Consider the following 26,598-nt stretch of genomic DNA (forward strand, 5'->3'; position numbering starts at 1 on the left):
CAAAACCAAACAAACCCCCAAGACCACCCCCCCCCAAAAAAAAAAACCCAAAGCCCAAACCTGCAGCCATAGAAGCATCCCAAACGTGTGCATGACAGGGACACACTCCCCGTGGATGACATTAGCTCTGTCCCTCCGTGCTGGCCGTGCCTTCTGCTCTCACGGCTGGGGACAGTGGCACCCCCCAGGCCTGTTCTACCGAGTCACCTTTGCACCCAAATTTTACATTTCCACTTCTTGCGTAAACCTGAGTTTTTGGAGGGGCAGGGGAGGGGCTGAGTGCTTCCCTTCCTCTCCCGAGTAACTTTTGGACCTTCTGGCCACTTTCAGGTGACTTTGTTAAAGGGCTGAAAGGGCTTCTCCCTGGATCAGCTCTCACCAGCTTGTGAAGACAGGAGAGGGATGAGCCCTGGGAATGGATCCCCAGGCAAGGGGCGACGGCACATCTACCTGCCAAGGGGCTGTCAGGGAGGGTGCAGCACCAACCTGTAGGAATCAGGGCTTCATTCGTTTCAGGGCTCACAGCCTTTTTCCTCGGCCTGGAAAGTATGACACCTTTCTCCCTGTCCACCCTCCTAGCTACAAAAATAAAATGTAACAGAAGCCCAAGCTCTCCCAAGGACCTAGTTATCCGCCAGCATTTGTAACTACAGAGAGCCATGTCCAAGTTGCAGCTGGCAATAGTATTGCCTCAGAGTATCTGTGAACGAGGTGCAAGTAACACCAGGGCCTGCCAGGAATCTTGCAGTGTTTAACATTTTCCCAGAGCTCCATGCCCTGGAGACAAATGGGTACAGCTTCCCCTAGAAAGCAAAGCTTTTACCTTCCTTATTACTAAGGCTGAGCCAGGAACTGACCTGATTGCACCAAAAAGGCAAAGAAGCCAGCAGGGGAAAAAAAAAACCCAAACAAAAAAACCAAACCAGTATGATGTGTCCTATCTGTATCTGTGTTGCATCAATCCTGATCAGTCAGTCTCGATTCTGTGCTTCTGGAGATACAACATGCTAAACCTTTCAATTTTATCTGGATTTAGCCTTAAAAATAGAGGCTTTTTTTTTTTTTTTTTCCTCCTCCTGGCAAAGCAGAAGGTTTTACTCCTGCTACTCAGGATTCAAAACAGGACTACAACATAAAAAGTATTCTTTTAGCTTATACACAACAATGAGTTTCCTTAATTGTTTCTCTATCACTCATTCAGAGGCATCTCATAACAGTTAAGCAGTATAATAAAAGCATTAATTGTGTACCAATTCCTGTAGAGGCCGCACACAACTCATTTATAATAGCGTTGGGGGCCTTGGTAGGAGGATCTGCTAACAAGTCTGTCCTTGTGTCATGAGCTGAAGAAAATGCTTCTTTGGCAAGCTTATTTCACTTATCTGACCTAGCAAGGCATAAAAGCGGAAACACGACTGACAAGTCAGGAGATAAATTTAATAGAAGGACAATATAAGCAGAAGCATATTTATAAAATCATTCAGAAAAATGCCTTTGCTTTGTCATGTCTGTTATTTAAATATGAAGAATCACTGTTATATTCCAGATCATCCAGAAAGACACTTCATGCCCATTACCAGAGGAAAGTTTCTCCCTTGCACACTGGTGTTCAAGGGCTGGGTCAGTACAGACAGGAGGAAAAGCTGAAAGGCTGGGAGCAGTCATGGCTGGGGAAGAGCAGCCCGGGAGATGCCAGAGGAGGAATTGCAGGGCTGCAGCAAGCAGCTGCCTCCAGCTCCCTGCCCTGGCTGGCCCACGCCGCAGGCTGAGCGGGGTGGGATGCATGCTGAGTCCTCGGCCACTTCTCAGCTGAAGGGGCTGGGAAGGCTGTAGCTACTTCTGCTCTGAACCAGCCAGCATCGCACCCCTTTCTGGGCTGCCTACCTGTACCTGTGGGAGGGAAAATAGCTCGGCAAAGGTCTGCTCTGCACTGGCAATACAGCTCTTGGCTGCTTCCTTGCCCTAGTTGCTTAAAAAAAATAAAATTAAAAAACTACATTTCCCAGTCCCAGGCAGGGTCTTACATTCACTCAAGAGGAAGCAAAGCTGTACAACAGCTGAATCAGCTCTGGGTTGTGTGGTTGTATAAACTACGCCCGTCACCTGGGGAGAGACATCCACTCTAATCCCAGTGTTACTGACATCCACAAATCCGCACAGTCCACCCTGTTATGGTAAATTTGCAGCTCTGGAAGCCTTCGCATAAATAAAATGAATGCTACAAAACCCATGTGCACTAAGAGGTCACTATACAGCTTCCCCACTTACAGATAAAATAAAAGGTTGCAGGTGTAAATAAGAGTATTTAAAGACCAGTGTCATGAAGTTGGGCCCTAGCAAGCTGAAAATCTCTTACTACTTACAGTGCATCTTTTATGAGCACAACAAAGCCCTGAACCCTCTGGCTGCTGTTTTTTAGAGTACACTTCCCATTTTTGTTCTACTTCAAGAGCACAGCAAGAGAAAAAAATTTGCATTACGTGCACTTTCAAATATTTTTGTTAAACATTTTTAAAATTACCGTTGATGAGTGTGCAAAAACACATGGCATGCAAGGAAAACAAGCCAGCGAACTATTTAGGAGCGAGATCGAACCACCTTTGAGAGCACTCCGAGCAGGGGAAAGCTGCATGTTGGAACGGGTTGACGTGCACGCTGGCAGGGCTCTGCCTCCCCATGTCCCCACCAGACACTTGTACCATATTTGGTAGAGTAATGAGGACGGAAGACCAGGAGGAAAAGCCTGGGTTGGCAGGCAGTTGACAATAAAGCCTGTTTTGTATATGCTGTAATTTGTGGTCACTATCTCGGTAAGTGCTGATGCCTTTCATTTGCTCCGAGCGTGCCCTTCCTCTGCCCTCCAGCCCTCACCCCACCAGGGACGAGGCTCTGAACCACAGCGTCCAGCACGACTGAGGGCATGAAAGCAACAGGCTAAACCGAGTCCTGATTACCAGGACAAAACAGACAAGAAAAGAGCCTTCCGATACCCTACACGAAGTACAGGCTCATGACCAGATGGGAAAGATCAGAATGAGCTGCAGTGAAGCTTGGTGCAGCCAATTTTGCTTTTGTTTTAGTCTTTACAAAAAGAATTCTCTATAACCAGGGCAAATTAACAAGCAAATAAACATGCATCCAGATGAACAGGCTGGAGAACATTCAGATAAAGTGGATGTGTTCAGGTGGGCAGGGCCTTATTAATCCCACAGCACGTAACTATCTAAACACTGATGCAACCTGAAACGTGGGAAGTTTTCTTTGAGGCCTGTAGAAAACAGGAGAAATCTTCAAAAACTGAAGGACAAACATCATGTTTGTCTTCAGAAAGGAAGCATCCAAGAAATTATTGGTCCATTTGTCCAACTTTTAACCCTACAGTAATTCTGGGACAAAGTAAATTTTTTTCATCCCTCCTTCATGTTGTTTACCAGCCATCAAGAACAGTTTGTGCCAAACCGATCCAGTCTCCCTTTTGGATAGGCCTAACATATGAGGCAACATCCTTCTAATCAGCTTGAGGAAATACAACAGTTAATCACTGAGATGGATATGCAGCCAGCTGAAGAAACACCCTCTTAAAGAGCACTTTACCTCCCAGCAGGGCAGTGAATGCTGCTATTTTGCAGGAATCTGTCAGGTTAGCAGCTTTATTCAGTGTTTTAAACAATTTGATCATGTGAAAGAAGGTAATCTATAGATTATACCAAAGGAGGAATGGTTAGAAAGATGTTCAGGGACACCATTAGATTATTAAAAAAATTGCAGCATCTTTCCAAATGGGACAGCAACACAAGCGACAAAAATGCAATCTAATAAAATTTTTAAAAGTATTCCTTTTAGGCAGAAGAAATCAATTTTGCAGTAAGGAGTGACTGACAGGGCAGCAGCATTGCTAAAAATCTCAGAAATCATAGAAAGCCACAAACTGAGGAGCAGCTATACAACAATCCATTGCCAGAGAAAGGAGGAGAAGCTACTCGTTCTGGATGAACTTGGGGAAAGAGGACTGCGAGACAAATAAGGTAATTGTTCTGCTTGTTTGGGGATGATGTAGTCTGGCTTAGAGAGCAACACACTCAGCTCTAGAGAAGACCAACAGGAACGATGAATGATTTAGAAACCATAACTTAGGAGCTGAGGTTGAAAGATTCAGCCTTTTTTTTCAAAGCAGAAAAGAGCAGAGACAGAACTCAAGGCAGAGTGATCAGAGCGCAAACCAGGTGCTAAACAACTGCAGTCCCTGGCGAGGGGAGAAAGGAGGAGAAGGCAACTTAATCTGCAGCAAAATCAATTTAGGTCAGTTACTGTGGGAGTTTTCTCATTAAGGAGAATGCAGCAGTGGGACTGAACATTTGGGAGACTCGTTCACTAGAGATTTTTTTACAAGTTGAACAAACTTCCAACAAGAGTTCTCTGTCTTGGCACTGCTCAGCAGAAGAGCACGGGGCAGGTGGTACTCTGACAACTTTTCCAGCCCTACCTAAGCTATAATAAATGAATGATCAATACCGCTTTGCATACATCCCAGAAACAACAACAAAAAAATGTTACACACCTAATAAAAATGGCCCAGTGTTTCCAAGGCTGCAGGATTTTTGTTCCAAGCCAAGCTCAAACACAGCCTGCATACAGAAAGAAGGGCTGATGCCCTTCTCTGACTGGTATGTTACCAGCTTCTCTACCTTTTATTGCCTCTAGGAAAACACAAATTCTTGTGGGCAATAAAAGTTCTATGAAAATCAGCTGTGGAAAAATGTCAGCTAATGGCTCTGCCTCTGTACCTGCTGATCTAGTCAGGGTTATCTACAGTTGAATATTCTCCTAGAACACGATGGGATGTGAAGTTAAAACTAAAAAGCCATACCCTGAATAACTTTCCCTGTAGCTGACTTTGACATTTGAAGGGCTGAGCAGTTTCACACCCTTTAAGAGTACCTAGCTGGCATTTTTTAAGTTTCTACACTGACATTTAGTGTGAAGGATAGAAAACTAGTGAGGCTAAGAGGCTTTGAAGTGCAGGAGGGTAAAAGGCTCCAACAGGCAAACCGGACAGACACAAGCTAATTTTGGGCCTCTCACTGCCATTGTAAAAAAAAAAAAAAAAAAAAATCAGTGGATTTTGTTTCAACTTGCTACATTAAAACAGGTTAAGGAGAAGTGGCAATGACATAGCTAACTGCCTTAAAAATGCCTAATTTCTGGTATTTCAGACTTTACAGAATTACACTGTACATGTGCAGGGAGCTCTGAAACAGCAAATGCTGATAGCATGGGATCTAACTGATCTTTCCTTAGATCAATAGGAAAGGAGGCCCATCGCACACACCAATTTGTTCCTAGCATGAAGCACATACTCAGCTGGGTGGGGTTTTTTTTGGTTTTTTTTTTTTAAGCACAGAAGCTGTAGAGCCAGCTCTACCTTTAAAGCAAGATGTTAGTTTAACTCCTGGTTCAAGCTACTCCTAACTTTTGATCTAGCTTAGTAAATTTTGTCCAGGTTCCAAAAAGTAACAGCACCTGAGCTTAGCAAAACCTCCTTCTCATTAAGCTTTCAATCTCATCATGCTCTTAGCCAAGTCCATTTTAGCAGTTTGAGCCAAATTAAATAGAGGAAAACTTCAATTTAATAAGCTAAGAGTATGCGTACTGGAAGTACAGGTTAACTGGAAAGCATCTCTTTGTAGCTGCTTTGTGCAAGAGTCATCAAAATAATTGCAGTACTTCTGCAAAAGCAAAACAAGGAGCAGAGAGTATTACTAGAATACACTGGTTGGTTTATAGTGCTGTGGTTACAGAAGCGATCATCTTTCCCCACTGAGTTATTACCTTCAGAAGACTACTTGGCAATAATCAGAGCACAGCTGTAGAAGGGATACTTTAGCGATAAATAACACTACGTTTACAAGCAAAGGGAAAGGATTTAATTAACCAACATAGTTGGAGAAAACAGAGCAAAAAAAACCCCCAAAAGTCATCAACAAGCTTTCAGGCTCTTACGTGCTACAAATCTGAGGCAGAGTTTCCGGACCTGAAAGAAAGTTTGTCTCTCTCCTGTGCCTCCCACCCAAACCCATATCGCTTTGCTGCGGTGATAGCGTGGATTTAGTTACATCAAAGTGATCTCAAGTCTCTTACTTTCACCGTGATTCAACATAGCTAGCAGGAAGCTCATCCAACTAGAGAGATTATAATCTGGTTTTGCATTCGGATTTTAAGTATTATCTAGAAGCCACATTTCTACAGCTGGCAATGCAACTCATGGGGCTTGTTCCTGTAAAACATTTTTTGCAAATACAGAGTAAAACTGAAGTATTTGGGAATGAAGTTGATGAACCTTCAATGACCCTGGCAGACCTGCTCCTCCTAGCCCCACCGTGCCCATTCCTGGACTGAAGACCTCAGCCGCTGCCCAACCACAGTGCTGGGGTGAGAAAAAGGGAGAGAGGTTCCTGCAGCACCCTGACCATCCCTGGGCTCCCACTCACCCACCTCCCACTCTCGCTTGGGTGAGGGAAAACCCTCCAAAACTGAAAGTGTCATTTTTTTTTTAAAGTGAAAAAATAAATCAACATTTCCCTTCCAGGGGAAATTCTGGGTATTTGAAGTTCCAGTTCAGAACTAAGTTTATTGAATACTTTCCAGTGAGTGGAAATACCTAATCTGTGAATAGTTCTACCCTGTGAGCCTTGAAACACCATGGCTTACAATTCCATGTGTTCATCTATTGACTCCTTTAAAACTACTCAACTATGTCATGCTTTCCTTAATTGAAATAAATTAAAATTCACAACACCCCCCCCGTGTTTAATTTTTCTAGCATGCCAAATACAGAAAACTTAAATTATTTAACATAATGTATTAAAAGAGGAGAAGGTCACTTATGGGGAGTGATTAAAATAATTATTGCCACAAAAACTGTAGAATTGGAAAAGAAAAATCCAAATTTTTTTAACTTCCCAGTTTATTCCTTAATTTTGAAGGATCTGCTCACTGACCTGAAGGCAACAAAGTATACATTCTCTGAATCTTTCAAAGAAGCCATTGCTAATGTGTTTATTTGGCACTTGAACACATTTGGGTCTAAGCAACTAGGTAATGGCTTTCATCAGTTCAGCAACCTGGCATTTTCAATGACTTCAGCAGCTAACAGACATAAAATACCAGAACCACCTTTGGTAAGGCTGCAGCAACCTCAGTCAAATTCCAGCTTGAGAATGTATTAACTCTCTACAGTGTTATGAAAAAACATGCCAGTGTCAGAAAGTAGCGTGACATTGAGTACACAGAGGGTGAGAGCACAAGTCTTGTGCACAGCTCCATCTCCATTTCACTACCCCAGCCAAAAAACCAGCAGCTGTAGCATTCCCCACTGATTGCGTGGGCTGAGTTCACTTTTGAAAGGGAAGAGGGCAAAGCAACACTCAGTTTTTCTTCTCTGGGTTCGGCATGCCTCAAACATGGTTTCTCATTAAACTTCTGCTATCTCCTCTGTCTCAGTTTATCTTCTCAACCCAAGAATGAAATGCCATGCAATTATATTGAAAAACATTCAAACACATTTATTCATTCTTTAAACAAACTTACAGATCAAGTGACTGCAATGAAGAACAAACAAATGATAGCAAAAGTTGGAAAATTTCAAGCTAAAAAAACCCCTAACCATAAACACGACACATTAAAGATGAAAATATACTCAGACGCTTACTTTACATGCCAAAACACAGGCTCAAGGAATCCATTCGTTAGGAAGTGTGTCAATTACTATTATTTGGGAAACAAAATATTACCCAAAACATTTCTATATGATCTAAACCATCCTCTGCATTTAAGTCTTCCTTTTGGCCTAACACCTTCTGTCTGTTTTTTCTACTCCTTTGGCTTTACGAATTTGTTTTTTTGTTGTTGGTGGGTTTTTTTGTTTTTCAAACAAATAAGCTTTGGTTTTACCATAAACATCAAAAGTCAAAAGAATTTAGGGTAAAGTACCAAGGATCATCTCTCTAGATTGCTATACTGAAAGCCACAAAACTCTATATTACACCATTACGCTTACTTATCTTGAAATCATACATTTCTGTTTGTCTAGTGGTCTATGATGAGCAACATTCTAGATGAGGTAGATTTGAGAAATATCTATATTGCTATAATGATATAAATGTTGTGGGGGAGAGGGAGTGAAGTTGGCACAGGAATTTAATTACCCTTTCCCCCACGCTATTCCTTTACCTCTGGAATATCAGATAGTGCTGCTAGCTGACTTTGTATAACCTGAGTTCTGTTTTATCTCACTGAAATCCCTGAGGCTTTATTCTCATTTTGTGTCATTAACCAATTTCTATAATGTCTTTTTTTTTAGCCTGATTGTGAGTAAAAGATTTAAGCTAATATGGGGTCTGCTAGTTCTGCTACATTACTCCTCCCCTTTCTACCACCAGGAACGAGAGGTAGGTAAGAGATGTGGAGGAAACTATATTTCAGAGGCTCAGTGGGGACTGGAGAAAGAATTGGATTTATTGAGAGGGAGGGAGTACACAAGAAGGTAAAGAATGTAAATTTGTAGCTAAAAAGCAAGCTCCGTCAGTTCTACTTCTTGCAGAACAATATGTTCTAAAAATACAGCATTTCATTTCAGATTTTTGATTGGATGGGGTTTGAGGACAGGGCTGAACTTTAAAAGGTTAGTGGCTATAGAGTTTGCTTCTAGCAAACTTCTGAGATCTCTTCCCAGTCTGCTAAGACTACATCAATGATTAACGTGTCTGCACTTAGCTGGGAGGAGCAAGAAATTTGTGAACACTAACCATAAACAGCTTGCATGGATCCCTTTCTCCCCATTACATTACTTTCTGCCTCCTGCACAATCAAGGTGCACACCCTTGCAGCACAGGGGAGAAACCAGTGCTCAGAATTCAGAGCAAAGAAATGTTACAGTTATGCCAGAAAACATCTGTTGAGCTCTGCTGGGTAAAGCAACCTCAAAACAAAACTGGCAGAAAATGAACAAATCAATTCATGATTTGGAAAAAAAAAAAAAAAGTCATCAAGCTGCAGCTGTAAAATCTAGAAGAAATTTTTTTTAAAAAGTCAAACCAGCACCTTGTTTTAAATTGCTAAGCTCCTAGAAGGGAAGTTCAAATCACAGCCTCATCACTATAGACAGAATACAGCTTATCCCTTAGAAAGCAGGCCAAGGTTGTCATCCCCTCTTCCCCCAAATCCATCAGCTCAGCAGTAAGGATGGGTCTTGAAGCCTTTGAATTAATTCAGTTTCAGTGGTTTAGCACTTGCTAATCAGTTTGACCACAGCTCCTTAGACTCATGCATCCATCCTGGTAATTTTGCTGGACAGACTCAGGATGACTTAGCTTCCAAAAACCAGGTGTTTTCAGGCCAATATGGCCGAAGTAGAATCACAGCCTGGTGAGACTCAACACAGTTATCTGCCACTGCACAGCACAAGTAAAAAATTCTGTTTATCATTTTAAACAAAGTATAATTAACCCAAGAAGTCCATGAAGGCAAGGCACGTGAGGACAGGCACTTGAAAGGATAAAAAAAACCTAAGCCTTTTCTATGAATAGTCTGAATACCAGCTGGGAAGCGGAGAGGCTTTCCATACACATCTTTAAAGAAAAAACAACCCTCTTTTATGGGGTTTGACCAGGCCAGAGCTGACGCACAACAACCAGAAGCATAAGACGGTCAGTCCATAAATGCCCTCTGGAAAGCGCCCTGCCCCGGAGCACACAAACAGGCCATCAACAAACAGTCCATGCTCTGGCATCCTACCTGGCAGCACTTCCACATAACAGCAGTAATGAGCCATCTACTGTAAACAAGCCTTATCTCACCTGCTGCAAAATAGAGCCAAATACTTCAGACAAGGCACAGCGCTTGCTCCAAAAAACCCATTTACAGTCTAATGTGAGGCACAAACACAAGTGCAAATGACAAGTTAATAGGGCAGAGCTGGCTGGAGCCAGAATGAGATATGCTGCAATGCAGTCCCATGAAATTTATGTACATGCTCATCTTGAATGACCCAAGAGGAGTATTTCTAGCAGAGATGCAGGAATGGCCACTGTTAGCGATGTACCTTCTGAGCATCAGAGAAGGAAGGCTCAGAGAGGACTCACTAGGTGAGTGAAAGGTGAAAGTTGGTGCATGTCTTGCAGGTCTCTTCACATCTGTATTGTCACCTGAGGTACGGGAGCAGGAATGAAAGTTTCCTCATTTTTCACTGGTAAAGCAGAGTTTATCAGTTTTCTTTTTCAGAATTAGCGTACGCTGGAGTTTCTGTTAAAATTAAAGAATGAATTTCTTCTTCCTTAATTAACCTGTCATAAGCATTCACGGAATCATCCTTTGCACAGCTCTGAAAGAGAACAACAACATTTTTAACAGCGCTTCTTCATGGTGAGCATTTTTTTTTTCCAGCCCAGTAAGACAGACCCATTTCACAACATATAGCCTATATTATTGTGAAAAAGCCAAGGTAGCTGAGTAACAAACTGTGCTTATTAGGGACATGGCTTAGGCCTGGTTGACAGAAGAGTTGTCCTCTCTGGAGATGAGGAAGAACTGCAGGTTGGTACCCAACTTAAGAGCGCTTCCAACTACAGCTAATGGGTGAAGCTCAGGCAGGAGGATGGAGAAGTGAGGATGTACCCGCTTAGCAGAGTTTTCACTGAGACCCTGAACGCACAGAGAAGATCAAGATAATACTCAGAGGCGAGAACGTAGTGTTACTTGGGGCAGTAACGAAGCCCTTGTCAAAGCATGACAAAGTGTAACAGCTACCATACTTATGATCCTCATGGCCAAGAGTCCCATCTTAGTCCCATAATGACCAATACATGGTGAAATATTTATCCAAAAGGTGGTAAATGAGGAGGCCAGATCCATGCTTCCCACATAGCATGGTTTATTATTAGGTCAACTCAGAATACCCATGTGGAAAAAGGAAATACTGGATTTTGGATTCTGACTCCATTTGCAATTGGGGGCCACAAAAGGAGACTTATTTTCAAAAAGTCAGCGATTCCTGCAACTCCTGTTTAGCTGAGAATATCCAAAGCACATGCAGCACCAAACAGCCAGATAGTCATTATCCTTTTCAAATGTTTCATAGGTGGCATAAATTTTGAGATGCCACAGTGAGTCAGAAGGTCCCTTCCATACAAGGACTGTGTTCCAAGAGCAATGTACATTGCCTCATGTCCAGGTTTGAGTTAGGGCTTGTCAGTGTACTTCCCTTAGGATTTTTATAAAGAGCTACTGAGTTAGATTTGTTTAGAAAGAAGAGTTTCCATAATCAGCGTTATGTTTATTTTTCCTGAAATAAGGGCCTATAGCAAGTCTTTCATCAACCAAAGCTTGAAGCAGCTATAGCTAGTTTTGTTCTTTTGCAAATGAGAAGCTAAGTGTCCTGATTTACTTCGTAGCTGATTGTGATAAATGTGGAAGTGCTAAAAATATAAGTTTCTGGAAGTCAAATATGAATAGCTTTATTCAGCATCATAAAAATGAGCAACTAGCAAAACACATTTAAGGGACTAGCAGTTTGTGAAATAACAGAATAATGCAATTCTACTAACGTATCTAGAAAAGTATATGCAATTTGATGGAAAAAAAATCCCTCTCAGCTTTGGGTAATTTTTTCTGAACAATTGTTACTGTTGTAAATACTTAATCTTCATACAATATACTTACTTATATACAGTTGGTTTTAAGATAAACATAGGTATTGGGAACAAGAAAATTGGAAGCCTACAGATTCTGCTTCAATAGATTAGTTGGCCCAACAGCTTCTTACTGACCTGGGAATCCTCATTCTGCTCTCCAAACATGCGCTTAAGAATTTCTCTAGGGTCCGGAATTGGTGGAAGAATTAATATCTTCAGCCTTCAGAAAATTAAAAAGAAAAGCTTTAGATGAATGATGTATTAATTTAGAAATCACCATTTCAATGTCATATTTGGGTGTGGTCAAGAAAATCTGTAGAGTCAGCTTTGACATCACTGGCCAGCTTTCATTCCCTGCAGCTGTATCCCAATTCTCATTTTTACTCCCCAAAACAAAAGGAAATGGGAATATTCACACAGACAGATTCTAAGTAACTTTCACTGTTGACAAAGACAGCAGCAAAACTAGAACTTTTTTAAAAAATCTGATAAAATATACTTTATATATAAGCTTAATTTTGAATTTGGACTTCATTGCTTAAAGAGAGGGGATGCAATAGCTGTGCAACAAGAGCCTAACTAAGCGTACATAAACACAAGTGCAACCAGAGCATGTATATGGTCTGTAAACCTAATTCTAATGACTGAGGCACAACAGTGCTGCCATTTTTGTTACGCAATGCATGTTATGGATAAAACAGATGCTATTGAAATATGCCACATCATGGACAGTTACCTGGAAGAGAGATGAATCGTAACGCAAGTCAAAGACCAAACAGAATTAGTGGATGGGAAATAAAGGGAGACCAGTATTTACCTTTTTAGATAAACTAGCAGAATTATAGTAGATACTGCTACTATTAATGGAATGGCAATTATTAAAACAACATAGAATGTAGAGTCCATCTTCTCACCTGGAAAACAAAAATTGTGGAAACTTAGGGATATTTTGAGAAGCTTTTTAGGAATAAGGACAACAAATTAATTAATTCTCTAATTAATTCACAGACAGAATGTTTTTCAAATACACTAGCACTTTCGCAGGCAAGGACTCATTTTCAAAGCACGATGTTATAACGTAGATACATTTGGCAAGAAAATGAAAACCAGCAAGACTCAGGACTGAAAAACTGATAGCACTGGAAAGAGGTCATTGCACAGCTACGCGGATGGCAACCCCATCAACGTATAGAGCAATACAGGCAGTAACAGATGGCACTGCTGGAGGACTAGGGCTCTCTTGCCCTCTTTTCACCTAAAATAGATACATAGGAAGATGATCTTCCACTCCTATTTATTTAGCAGACAAAAGGTATTAGATGCCTTACAGGTGAAGAATAAAGTACAACAAATTGCAGGAACAACTGCTCTCACCAATACTCTTTTCTTCGCTCCAGTCACTATAGAGCTTGCTGCTGTAACACTCGGGCTTTGGGTTTGCTCTCACTTTGAAGGTGTACTTGCTATTAGGATCAACGCTAGGAATTGACATACTAGTATTTTCAACCTAAGGTAAAAAGAAAACGTCATTTGCTTTGTTCAATTACCAACGCATTCTCAGTCATCTACAAGCCTACTTTCACTGTGCAGATAATGTATTCTGAATGTTTTGATGGAAGATCTTTTGGTGAATACTGAACTTCATAAAAAAGAACATAGTAGCATTTAACTAGCACAGACTGCCTAAACAGAGATTCCAAAGCTAAGATTTAATCTTATTCACTGCTACATCTATCATACAGCATTTGGCATCAATGACTAAACTAAGACTCGGTGTCTGGAACAGTGCCTTTTTTTTTTGTGAAACATCTGTGATTTACACTGCCTTCCCCTCTCTGTCAGGGCAGCTATGCTGATCCAACTTCGACCCTGTGAGAGTCTTCTGTGAGGACTCTACAGAGACAGGCAAACACACTACCTGGGATCAAACTTCACTTATTTTTTATCCAAAATGCCAGTTTCCTGAGGAACATTGATATTATTCAAGTTTGCTTAATTTGAGGTAGGACAAACAACTAAATATGCTCCACAGGAGAAGACTACCACCTGACATTTAAATTTATCATGTTGTTCACCATTCTGAACAAACAGTACAGTCAGTTTGGCTATGCAGATACAGGCGTGAGTACATCCAGACACTGAAGTCAAATCTTCTTATGGGTACATTAAAATCAGTATATCTAGGAGCGCACACCTTTTTCTTCCCCCCCCATTCTCAGTCTTTTTATCCCCTTGCTTTTCTGTATAACATTGTGTGCTCTCGTGTGCGCGAGCAATTAATTTTGCTTTACAGTAATCAAGTCACGTCATTCAAGAACAAGGCAGTCATCTGACCGAGTGTAGACCCAGTGACAGGAAAACTCAACACCAACAGACCAAAGTCCCATATCACTGAGAAGCAAACAGGTACATGCACCGCAGTGTATTTCCTGATGAGTGTTGTTTAGTTTAGTGTATTATTTCTTTATTGGACTGTTCTTACACATTACTGCTTTGCCATAAAAAATGATGGCAAGGATTCAAGACTCATAGGAATTATATTGTATAGATATTACTACCAGAAACCTACTGTACAGGAGAAAAATCTTATGTCCACACAACACTTGCAGCCAGTACACCAGACCCATTCACATGCAGCATACGTATTTTTTCATTTTTAAACAGCAAACATTTGAGTTACTGCGAATATCAACACAAGTTATAAAAGTAATGAAAAGTAAGTGATGTAATGACAAATTACTTTAATTATCGCAGCGGTGTCCAAATCACCATTGTGATATTCAACTTCATAAAATAAACAATTTTTTGGAAAGGTGTCTGATTGACTCCATTCTACATGTATTCCATCATTAACCTTTGATAGTGTAACTTGTCTTGGTGTAGCAGGTTTTACTGAAATGCAAAATGGAAGAATTAGTTAAAAAGTATATTCCACTGCTTAGAAAAAATGTTCGAGTCCTGTATTGCATAATATTACACTTATACCAGTTTATACAGAAAGAGGAAAAAGTTAGCCCCAAAAAGAAAAGAAGAAAAAATAAAAAGAACTACAGAGTAAAAGTAAAAATGAGTGGAAAATGACCCCCCAAGTCCCCAAACACCCAATCCCAAAAAACAAACCTTGTCTATATAATTCCCAAATCAAAGATCAATAGAAGAAGGGAGCATTTAATCATGTTGTCTCATCCACAGCTTATGAGGTGCAAGCTTCTCAAACACAATGATATACTGGCAAACTTCTACAATTTTTTTTTTTTTATAATGTGGTGTTAAACTTACCAAGGGTGGTGGGATTTTTACTTGCACACACAGGCCTAATTTCTTCAGAATCATCTCTAATCAAGATACTTATAGCCGGGTAAGTATTGGTGACTTTTGGGAAGCTAAGATTGAAAATGCATCCAAAGATTCCTTGGTGCACAGAATAGTTGCTGCACTTCTTATGGTTTTTCAAACCATCAAACCTATAGGAATAAAAATATTTTTTTAAACTTCAAAAGAATAGGACAGCAAAGGGCAAGCTTGTTTTTAAACCTGTGTTGCAAATTCTAAAGACTAATTGTGCACTAAACCTGTGCTATAACATATATATATATATATATATAAGTAAAGCTAAGCAAAGTAAGAAGCTTCTAATTTATCTCAAGCTTTAGAAAGAATATTATTTTTGTAAAGAGTGTCAAGTAGTAGAAAGAGAGGCAGGTTTGCTTTATATCGAAGTGTCAAAGATAACAGCTGCTTTCAGCTTTGGTTCACATTTTCCACATGGGAAAACAATTTAAAGGAAAAAAAAAATTAGAAAGCAAACTAATTTGGATCACTTCCTGTCAACAGAATTTCACTTCTGTGATAGAATGAGCTGATCTATCTCCTTTAGCTATGCCTCAGGTATCGCAGCTTTTGCTTAAGGTGGTCGAGTTTCACCTATTGCCTGCATTTGCTTTTCAAAATGTCAGTCTTCACTTCGAATAACAGAGAAACTATGACAACCTTCTTCCTTGCTTCTATTTGTTCCCCAAGTCCCAATGAAAATACACCAATAGCTTTTTCCTCCTGAGAAAACTGGTTTTTTATTTATTTATTTGAAAGCGACACAGAGTAAATCAGAGCTTCATTTAGGAGCACAATAGGAGTGATGTTCCCCTACTTAACATCTCAATATATAGGGGCTGAGGAAGCCAAAACCAAAAGCTGTCCTGTTTTCAGGACAGAGCCTTTTTTTATCCACCCTTCTCACCTCCCCGCCCGGGGGCTGATGAGGATGGGCGGCATTCAGAGCAGACAGCACCGTGCCAATGCATCAACCTGCCCTTGTAAGCCTCTGTTTCAGCAAGTATTACTGTGCACTGACTGGATTTGTTTGTTCTAAGCTAACTTCATATTCATGTTCACTTCAGATAAAAAGATAGGGGTTTAGAGGAAAATATCAGAGAAGAAGAATATAAAATGGAACTAAGCGATAACTTTTCAGGTAATTGTTCACTCATTTCTGAAAACCAAAACCAAAAAAACCCACCTCACCTGCATTATGGAAAATGCATCTTTCAGTCCAAAAATCAAGTGTTTCCTTAGTTTTCATCTTTAAAGTCAAAAAAGTATTTTTCTTTCTAAGCAGCATGAATTAAAAGACTACATCTTTCATTAAAATTAAGGGCTAAGTTGAAAATACATAGCTCTAATCCAAAGAATTATTCCAATAAGTATCCATATACCCAGAAATTCCGATCTTCAACACCTCATTGGTACTGTTCTTGTAATAAAGAAAAAATTTCTTTGAGTAGCAGTTTAGAGCGAGAACAGTCCTCCCTGCATTTAACTGAAGCAGCAGGTTTTCTGCTGTTTGCTGTCCAAATGCATTAAAACAAACAGCTAGCCTGCGAGACTGCCACTGGGGAGGAAGAGGAAAAAGTTTATTTAGTTAGTTCAGACAAGACTTAAAGATGATTTAAAACTACAACAACGGGCTTCGAGAAGGAAAACTTAAACATTTCTACAGAAGCTAATGCAATCTGGCATTTCACAAGCCCCATCAACTTGCAGAAGTATGCATAGATTAGCGTACACAGATCTGGATGCCAAGTTTTTGCTCACACCACAACTCTGTTCCTTTGGAACAAGAGTCTATTTATGGCAGTCAGCTGGCAAGCAGGCATGATGATAAAGATGTTCTCCATAACTTTTGAGGTGAATCGGTTATTCATGACATTAAAGATAGAAACAAAAATACTGCTAAGTGGTTATTAATGCTTTCATAACATTTTCCAATGATTTAAGAGCCAACACACACATTAGTGAGCGATTCTGACTTAAATGGTCCATGTTTATTGGGCTGCAATTCATATAAAAAAAGCAATTAATATATTGGTCTAGCTCAGTTCTTAATTCTTCCTTCTTTGAATCCACAATTAGAAAAAATTAGAAAGCAATAGCAGTTATTTTAAAATGGGCTACAGAAGCAGCCAGTGCTTCACATAATAGTTATGTCAACTTCCCAAAACGACTCAGCAACAGCAACCTCTTGACCCTTCATCAGTGAAGTTTTCTGTTGGACTGGACCCAACACTAACTTGTACGCAATGCCCTGGGACCTTTCAAAGCAACAGGAAGCAGACAAGTAAAAACCGGTAATGTAAAACTAAAGACGACTGTTAAAGAACTTTAGAGTTGGGAATAGAAAGTTATACAAACCAGTAGAACAACGTATAATTGGTATCACTGCTCGCATTCTCCCCAGGACGCCACGTACAAACCATGTACTCCAAATTGTGCCAAACGCAGCTCAAGTCAACAGCAGCAGTACCTGGAATACCTGCAAGGCAAGTTGGAAGGTCTCTTAAGATTTATTTTGCCAGCAAAGCGTTCTCCCCAGTTTCCAGAAGTAAACTGAAACTGCCTAGAAGGCAAAGATGGGTTACCTCTCAGACTGCACTGCCTGTCTCAGCACAGCAAATGATGAATTCTAGTTGTTTATCGCTTGCAATAGCTGAAATCTCAGCAGAATAACTTCTATATGCAAGCTAATCATAACAGTGAATCTCAGGTTCCACCACGTCTGAAATACTACTTAGAGTTATGTGATGCTAAGGACAAGGTGTTGAGTCAGGAAAATATTTTGTTCTATTAAACTACAGGTATTTTAAAAAGGAGTTAAAGTAACTGGCAATTATAGGGGTAGCACTTAGTTTTGTTAGAGTTATTACAGCCACCAACGTTAAAAATAGTCAGCATTTAATTATAGTTATCTTCTCCAGATACAACATTATTTTCTCAGTTTTCTGAATATGGCAATACCTGTAGATCTTAAATCTGGACAAAAGCAACACTGGGTAAGTTGAACTTTTAATTGAGACCCATATACCTCTAGATATTCAACTTCTTCAACATATTGAAAACCCAAATTACAGAACATAAATACAAATGAGTACACAGCATTCGTGAATAGAGACGTCGAAGTATCTCACAGGCAGAGCAATTACAGAATGAAGTCTTCCAGATTCAGATTCAATCTTGCATTTTTGTATGGTACAAGTTCTTTATACTGTATTATCATATGTCATGGTTTAGCCTCAGCCAGCAACTAAGCACCATGCAGGGGCTTACTCACTTCCCCCCCCACCCAAAGGGATGGGAGAGAAAGACAATAATAATGGTGTTAATAACAATAATAAAATTACAATAATAATAATAGTAATAAAGGAATCAGAATATACAAAACAAGTGATGCACAATGCAACTGCTCACTACTTGCTGACCGATGCCCAGTTAGTTCCCAAGCAGTGACCCAACCGCCCTGGCCAGCTCCCCCCAGTTTATATACTAGACATGACATCACATGGTATGGAATACCCCTTTGGCCAGTTTGGGTCAGCTGTCCTGGCTGTGTCCCCTCCCAACTTCTTGTGCCCCTCCAGGCTTCTCGCTGGCTGGGCACGAGAAGCTGGAAAACCCTTGACTTACTATAAACACTATTTAGCAACAACTGAAAACATTAGTGTGTTATCAACATTCTTCTCATACTAAATCCAAAATGTAACACTATCCCAGCTACTAGAAAGAAAATTAACTCTATCCCAGCTGAAACCAGGACATCATATTACAGCACATTAGATATTTTTTCCTTGTAACAAGTAGCAACATCTTCACGAACTAAAAATAAAATGCACGTCAATTTTATCAACGGTCCAGACTTATATTGATAGCAAACCCCATACTACCTTCTACTTCCAAGCTTGCATTCCCCCTGAAGTAGCAACTGTCTGAGAGTATAGGAAAATGAAACTGGTTTCCCTATTCCAAGAAGTAATTTTAAATGTTTTAATCTGCAAGCAGACTTTTAAAGGCCCCAACCTGTTTAGTACACGCTGTCCTAATGACCTGCTTCCCTGATTTTCCAGAATACCCTTTTGACAGACACGCAGACAAGCTTGATAAGATCTCAGATTCTCCTGTTCACATGTGGTTTTCGTCGACATTAAGTCATGCTCCTGGGCTAGACAGACTTTTACTACTCAAGGCAAGAGGCTCTATTTTCTTCTGTACCTCCTAACATCCAGCATCCAGCAGAACACATTATTCCTTAAAGTTTGCTTCCTAACAATTTTGCTACGGACCCCTTATTTCTGGATGTCAAGAAACAAAAAATATTTTTCTCTATTCATTTTGCTATGTGCAGCTTTGTGGACCCCAGCCATCTCTTTTGAAAGAGAGAGAACCCTACTATAATTAAATAATTAGGTCACTTATTTATTCAACAAGTTGTTAAATTTGCTAGAGTCATCCCTCTAACATTTACAAATGTAGGGTTATTTTAGGGACTTCTGCTTGTACAGAAAAATCATACAAAGTAAACTGACTTAGATGTTAGTCATGAAGTCAGCAGGCTTATTACAACCTAAGTTATCTCTTATCCCACAACCACAGCATGGCAGGGGCAAGAGGAATGACAGGAATCACGTCGTTGTCTTGGAAGAACATTTAAATTTTACAAGTTCGCCCACAAGGCTTTAAGCACCAGAAGACTCCAGCTGTGTTTAAATGTAGTGTAATCGTTCTGTTTAAGCCCTATCAGTCGCCCTAGCCCTTGCGTCTGGTATCTCCCTACTTCTCTATCACACATTTCTATGATATTTTGTTAAAATAGCAGAGAAAACGAGGTTGTGCCTCCCCAGGCCAAGAGAGGCAGGTCTGCCTCGGGTCCGGCTGCCGCACGTGTTACCTTTCAGTGGAAGGGACTTCTCCGCCCACCGGCTGGGCTTGCTGGCATTATTGTGCTTGCATTCGCTTCTCACTTTGAAACGCATTTCCTCATTCAAGAACACATCCGTCACACGGAAGCGACTCTTGCTCCATTCCTGGGTTTAGATGGGGGGGGAAGAAAACGAGAACATTTGGCATACCGTATCAGACACATGGGAATTACTATTAATGTAAGAATATGTTACAGCCCCTCAGAAAGACCGCAGCTCAAAGCCAAATGAAATGAGGGTCTGATAATGTGGGAAGCTTCAGCATCACTTAGCTTTTCTTTTTCCTCATCAGGTGCGCTCAGAACTCACCAAAGGAAAACTACTTCTACTCCAGTGTCCTGTAGACACGAGCACAGAGATCAAGGAACAAGTATAAAGTGGGGAAAATGATCTTACAGTAAGTCTTCGTGGATAATGCAAAATAAGCACGTTTATACAACAGCTATATAAACATGAGCTTACAGATCTAACCTTCACCTCTCTGTGTGTGTGCACAAGTGCATGATGAACAGAAGAAAGAACATTTGAAGACATAACCAAAAAGCAATGAGAAGAGTTTGTATGGATTTAAGGAGCAAAAGGAAAAAATTATCAAAACAAATCCACAAATGGCTATTAAATACAGTGACACTACATCAGGCCTAAGCAGTCCACAAGCTTCCATTTTCAGAAGAGAGTATGTGTTTGTGTGAGAAAAAGGCTTACCCTTTCATCATACACTTGCTTGAGCGTCTTTTATTGGACTAGGGACATACCTTTTACTTAACTGGAAACAGGATACAAAAAAAAATAATCTTTGTAATGACCAAAGAATGGTGTAACCACTTGTGTATAAAAAAAAAATAAAATAAATATTGGCACTAATGAGAGGGCAAGGAAATCAAACAGCAATGAACGGACTAGGTTCTACCAGCCATAATGCAAAAAGATGCAGCAAGACGATACACAGTCTGGTTTATCCTGTCATGTGAAACTGCTGTCCCACAGCTTTCACTCCTGTTGACCTTAACATCTGTTAGGCCCTTCCACAAACTCATTCACCTTGTTAACCAAGCAGACTTTCAACTTGTTAATTTGTTAATTAACCCATCAGAAGAGATAAACAGGTTTTTGCTGAGTTAGCAAGTTTGACTGGCTTATCTAACAGTCTGATGAAGATCATTAGAGAAGGAGGTGTCAAAAATGAAATATCACTTTTTTAGCCTAAGCCATTAAATCAGCTCAGCTGTTTGCGAAACCGCAGCCTTACTTCAAGTCCAGGATATCCTGGAGCTGCCAGAAAGAATACAGCAGTCACTGTGAAGAGGCCATTGTAAACATGAGGCCATAAAACTGTAACAGGGCTCAACAACAGGGGACTGTTTCAAGAGGCATCCTATCAATTTTGACCATATCTGGAAGAGCAGCACTGCCAACCCCACACACAGTTGGTGTGTATTCAGGGCTTCCAATTCTCACCGTTTGGATTTATGGACAGATAGCATATTATCTTACTGGCAATAAATTGTAAAAATACTTGTCCTACAGCCCCTTCAGTACCATGGCAATGCTGCTCTCAGTCCTGACCAAACAGCTGTTAATCCACACCAAGGATCACATCTGGGCTGCAAACCATCTAACACAGTGTGGTGGGTTGACCCTGTCTGAACACCAGGTGCCGTTCTATCAGTCCCCCTCCTCAGCTGCACAGGGGAAAGAAAATATAACAAAGGGCTCGTGGGTCGAGATAAGGACAGGAGAGATCACTCACCAGTTACCGTCACGGGCAAAACAGACTCAACTTGGGGAAAATTAACTCAATTTATTACCAATCAACCAGCATAGGGTAATGAGAAATAAAACCAAATCTCAGAACACCTTCCCTCCACCCCTCCCTTCTTCCCGGGCACAACTTCACTCCCAGATTCTCTACCAACCCCCCCCCCAGCAGTGCAGGGGGACAGGGAATGGGGTTTACGGTCAGTTCATCACACATTATTTCTGCCGCTTCATCCTCCTCAGGGGGAGGACTCATCACACTCTTCCCCTGCTCCAGCGTGGGGTCCCACCCACGGGAGACAGTCCTCCACGAACTTTCTCCAGCGTGGGTCCTTCCCATGGGCTGCAGTTCTTCATGAACTGCTCCAGCGTGGGTCCTTTCCACGGCGTGCAGTCCTTCAGGAGCACACTGCTCCAGCGTGGGTCCCCCGCGGGGTCACAAGTCCTGCCAGAAAACCTGCTCCGTGGGCTCCTCTCTCCACAGATCCACAGGTCCTGCCAGGAGCCTGCTCCAGCACGGGCTTCCCTCGGGGTCACAGCCTCCTTCGGGAACCCACCTGCTCCGGCGTGGGGTCCTCCCCAGGCTGCAGCTGGAGATCTGCCCCACCATGGACCTCCCTGGGCTGCAGGGGGACAGCCTGCCTCACCATGGTCTTCCCCACGGGCTGCAGGGGAATCTCTGCTCCGGCGCCTGGAGCATCTCCTCCCCCTCCTTCTGCACTGACCTGGGGGTCTGCAGGGTTGTTTCTCTCACATGTTCTCACTCCTCTCTCCGGCTGCCGTTTCTGCCTGTCCCAGCAACTTTTTTTTTCCTTTTTAAATATGTTCTCCCAGAGGCGCTACCACTATCACTGATGGGCTCGGCCTTGGCCGGCAGCGGGTCCATCTTAGAGCCGGTTGGTATTGGCTCTGTCAGACACAGGGGAAGCTTCCAGCAGCTTCTCACAGAAGCCACCCCTGTAACCCGCCCCCCGCTACCAAAACCTTGCCACGCAAACCCCATACACACAGACATGAAAACAAAAGCCCAAACCAAAGTTTTACAATTGCTGTTCCAGGGAACAAATGTGTTCCATGTTGTCTTCGTAACACAACCCCCATGAATAATTGTAAGCGCAGGGACAGGGCAAATGTGGGAATATGTTAATACTCGGCACTACCTCCAAGAGACGCTATGTTGTCAAATCACAGCTACACCAAGGTTAACGTGCCCACCTCCTTAAATTGAGTTCAAAGTGAAGGAGATTGGCCTTTGCAAAATCTCCCTTAAGTCTTAATGATGTAGACTGCCCTGTATATATTTCACTTTTTCTAGAAAGCTGCGTAAGGAAAGACTGAAACAAGACTTTTCACATTATTAGTATGGTACTCCTGTGTTACTGGTAGCAGCTCAATTATCAGAGACCAACAGATTTTTCTGGTCTGAAGATCCCACATGCTGGTATGACTCATTTTTGAGATTTTGATCCCACAACAAGAATTAAAGGCTACATTAAAACTGTATTTATATATGTATATATGCTTACACACACAGTTTTATCACAGGAAGACATTCACTGGAGCATAGCAGAGTTTAAAGAGGTGATGCACTTACTCTTTTGTCCTGAGGGACCTCACCAATCACAATGTCGCTGGAATACTCCAGGTCGCAGCTACTGCTGATGTTCTCTGGGGGGCTCCAGGTCCAGTTCAGGGTGCAGATTTGTATAAATGAGTATTCCAGGTTGGATGGAGGTGGAAGAACTTCTGCTTCTAAAAGAAAGAAGTTATCAGTGTAACAATCCTGTTGGTCCACATTTTACTGTTGGTAATATAGATGGATTTTTAACTCTCCAACAGAAAAGAACACAAATAACTTCTCAACTTCATCGGTTCGTTTTTGCTATCAGATAAGCTACTGCTCACTAAATTGTTTCTACTATTCCTGTTATCTCAGTCCACCAACCATTTAAATACTTATAAGAAACGCACACACAAAAAATCATTGAAAAGTAATTTTTAAGAAATTGCAACATGCAACAACGTAGCTGCTGTGGAAATGAAACATGCTCGTGGAGGGCAGATGAGTCTCATTTTTCAGGTCCTTTCTGCTGCGAGTTTGCATCACATGCTGCCTCTAGTAAAAATAGTATATACATTTCGTAGAGTAATTAATACTTTATTCTACCCCAAACTTATCCATCAATGCAGTTTTAGAGAGAAAACTTTAAAAAGGCAAATGATTACATCTTGCAAGCAACAGCTGTATGTTAGAACCACAGTTTAGCCCAATCCAAGCAAAACCGAGAATGTAAAAAAACAACAAAGAAACCACAATGCTTTTTCAATTACTCGCCTATTAAACTTTTAATGCTGTGTTCTGGCACCGTGAGCATACCAGTGTGGGACAAACAGTAATTTACTGCTGGCACACTTCAGCAGTATATTTTTTCACCTCCCAAAAAGCAAGATAGAAGCGGAGGAAGAGCCATGACTCAGAGGTAGCTGCTGGGATAAATGCATTTGTGCATTGACGCTTACTCTTGCACACTGAGTCACAGCCTACTCAATACCCAGTCACACAGCTTGATGATCGTATTAGAAAAGAAATAAAGGGATATATGGCAGAAAATAGAAAACTGACAGGAAAAATTAAAGCGTGTGTCAGACTCCAACTCTAGAAAAAACTACCAACTGGTAATTCCCTAAGAAAATGAAAGTGAATATTGTTTTTTTTAAAGACCTACTCTAATGTGTACTATTAGAAGATATTAAACAAGAGGCCAACTGAGACTGCTTCTCAAGGCTATCTACGGGTATCATCACTGAGGCACCACCACCTATTTGTGTGTGGAAAGAAAGCACCCTTGTTACGCAGTAGTTTCACAAACACTTCAAATTGATATCAGCTAGCACCACAGGTCTTGCTCATCCCAGGAAACTTGCTTTTGCCAGGAAACCAGGCTCAACCCGCCCCAACATTTGACGGAACGTATAGGGAAAGGGCAGAATAATTCCACTGAGAGCAGTTTTCCCATCCAGGCTATGGTGCAGCCCCATTTCCTTCTGCTAGCACAAGGAAGAGTGCAGATGGAAAGGCAAACCAGCTTATTTCAGCAAGAACTCTGCTCAAAGCATCCATGACACCATTATCTTACATTTCCCAACAGCCAGAGCTACGAAAGCTTGAAGAAAATTCATCAAACTCCTGGAGCTTGCTCAGACCTTTGCATAGTTAAAGGACAGGCAATGGTAGAGATCAGACATTATTACCATCTGCGTGTCTGTACGTATGTGCAGATAAACGTATGCTCGCACAGAAAATGAGAATAATTACTAGGATTTACTATTTTAGTCTGAATATGCCTAGCTTTTTTGAATATTTAAAACTTTTGGGATTGTTTGTTTGTTCAGTTTTACAGCTGGCCTTGGGAACAGAGAAGAGAAATGTATGTTCTTGCAGAAATACACTCTCCTCTGAGAAAACTAGTTCCACTAAGTGAACTGAGAAACTGTTCCACTAACAAAAACTTATGACAGGTTTTAGAAACAGCTTTGGGGCCTTAAGTTTGCAAATACTGAGTCCTTTAGATCACGTAAAAGAAAAATAAAATTATTCAACAAGCCTACACAGTTCCAAGCATTGTCTTTTCATGCTTTTTCAAACTTTTATTACCTACAAAAGCCACGAACCATTAAAAAAATTTACAGTCATCCCCGATTGCCATTCTGAAGTTCTACACATTTTCTTTTAACAGTTTTGGTTAGAAGCAATTGTGCGTAAAAGTGCAGATTTCTAACTGCACAAAGAAGTGGAAATATTCAAGGTTTATAAATAAATTAATAAATTATATTAGCATAAAAAGTTTAAATGTAGTAGGTTTCAGATTAATCTATACAATTCCAAAGCTCGTGCTTTAATGTTATGTTCAGCTGAAGGTTTGCTTTTATTCATAGGCTTGGCCAGTCTCACACTTTTGTTGTATAAAATATACATACAGTCTAATACTTTTGTTATGAAAATCTCATCGCTACAGCAATTTAGCAGGACAACTCAAAGGCCAACCACGAAACACAGGTGAGACGTTATTTCACTCTTAAAAAACCAAAACCACGGTGATGCTTCTAAGAAAATAAGGTGCAGCAGTAACTAGCTGAGATTAGCTGAGGCAATCCTGCATAGAAAACATTTTCTTTCTAAAAGCTGTCCCGTGGAAACATCAACAAATACTTTGCATCAAGTACCGTAAAAGTGTTGTGAAGTAAGACTTTGTATTTTGTCCTCCCGTGTTTTCCGAAGGTTGATTTCATAGTTACAAACCGAATTGTAGCCAGCTGAAAAATGACAATTCTCTAACGTTTGCGGCTGTATTTTTGCGTGACGTTAGCAAAGACAGAACGAATGAAGCTTCGAGCCCCGGTTCTTAGGGAACCCTCCCAGGCACACGCACGTCTTTCCTGCAGCTGTCCGTTCGTGCTTCCAGAAGCGGGGAAGCCAGAAGTACCGGCAAAGGTAACGGACAGAGCCGGGGACACGGCGTACGCCCCGGGCTCCGGCAGCCGGCGAGCCCGGGTCCCGCCGCGCCTGCCTTCGCCTCATTTCCAGGAATCCGCCGCAAGACGCGGAGAGAAAGGCAGTGGGCTTCTGCTTTCGTTTTTAAGGCAGAGACTGCCCAAGACTGAGCCGAAAAGATTTCGGCCGACCCTGTCAAACGCTGCCTCACTGAGGGAGGAAAGCGGATTTGGGGGCATCCCCGCTCCTCCGCCCGGCAAGGGGCAGGGCGCGCTACCGGCGCTGCCCTCGCACACAGCCGACGCGCTTCGGGCCGTTTCCCCCACAGAACGAAAGCATTTCACTTAAATAAATACACGACCGTACGCGCACCGAGCCCACCGCCGCGCCGGCAGCGCAGCTCCCGCCGCCGCCG

At 41.4% G+C, this 26,598-nt stretch overlaps 1 protein-coding gene across 1 annotated transcript in view; it reads right to left on the reverse strand.

Annotated features, from left to right (window-relative positions):
* Positions 1–10,261: 10,261 nt before the first annotated feature.
* The window catches only part of IL13RA1 (interleukin 13 receptor, alpha 1), a gene marked incomplete at its 5' end in the record, with an annotated part of 16,609 nt that continues 272 nt past the window's right edge, over positions 10,262–26,598 (reverse strand). The window contains 9 exon segments of the mRNA XM_010572552.1: positions 10,262–10,378; positions 11,823–11,907; positions 12,505–12,601; positions 13,062–13,194; positions 14,428–14,579; positions 14,967–15,151; positions 17,376–17,496; positions 19,903–20,038; positions 23,286–23,437. Coding sequence (XP_010570854.1) covers positions 10,262–10,378; positions 11,823–11,907; positions 12,505–12,601; positions 13,062–13,194; positions 14,428–14,579; positions 14,967–15,151; positions 17,376–17,496; positions 19,903–20,038; positions 23,286–23,437 — 1,178 coding nt within the window.

Source organism: Haliaeetus leucocephalus, unplaced genomic scaffold (assembly GCF_000737465.1).
Source record: "Haliaeetus leucocephalus isolate CR32 unplaced genomic scaffold, Haliaeetus_leucocephalus-4.0 Scaffold340, whole genome shotgun sequence".
NCBI classification, from domain to species: domain Eukaryota; kingdom Metazoa; phylum Chordata; class Aves; order Accipitriformes; family Accipitridae; genus Haliaeetus; species Haliaeetus leucocephalus.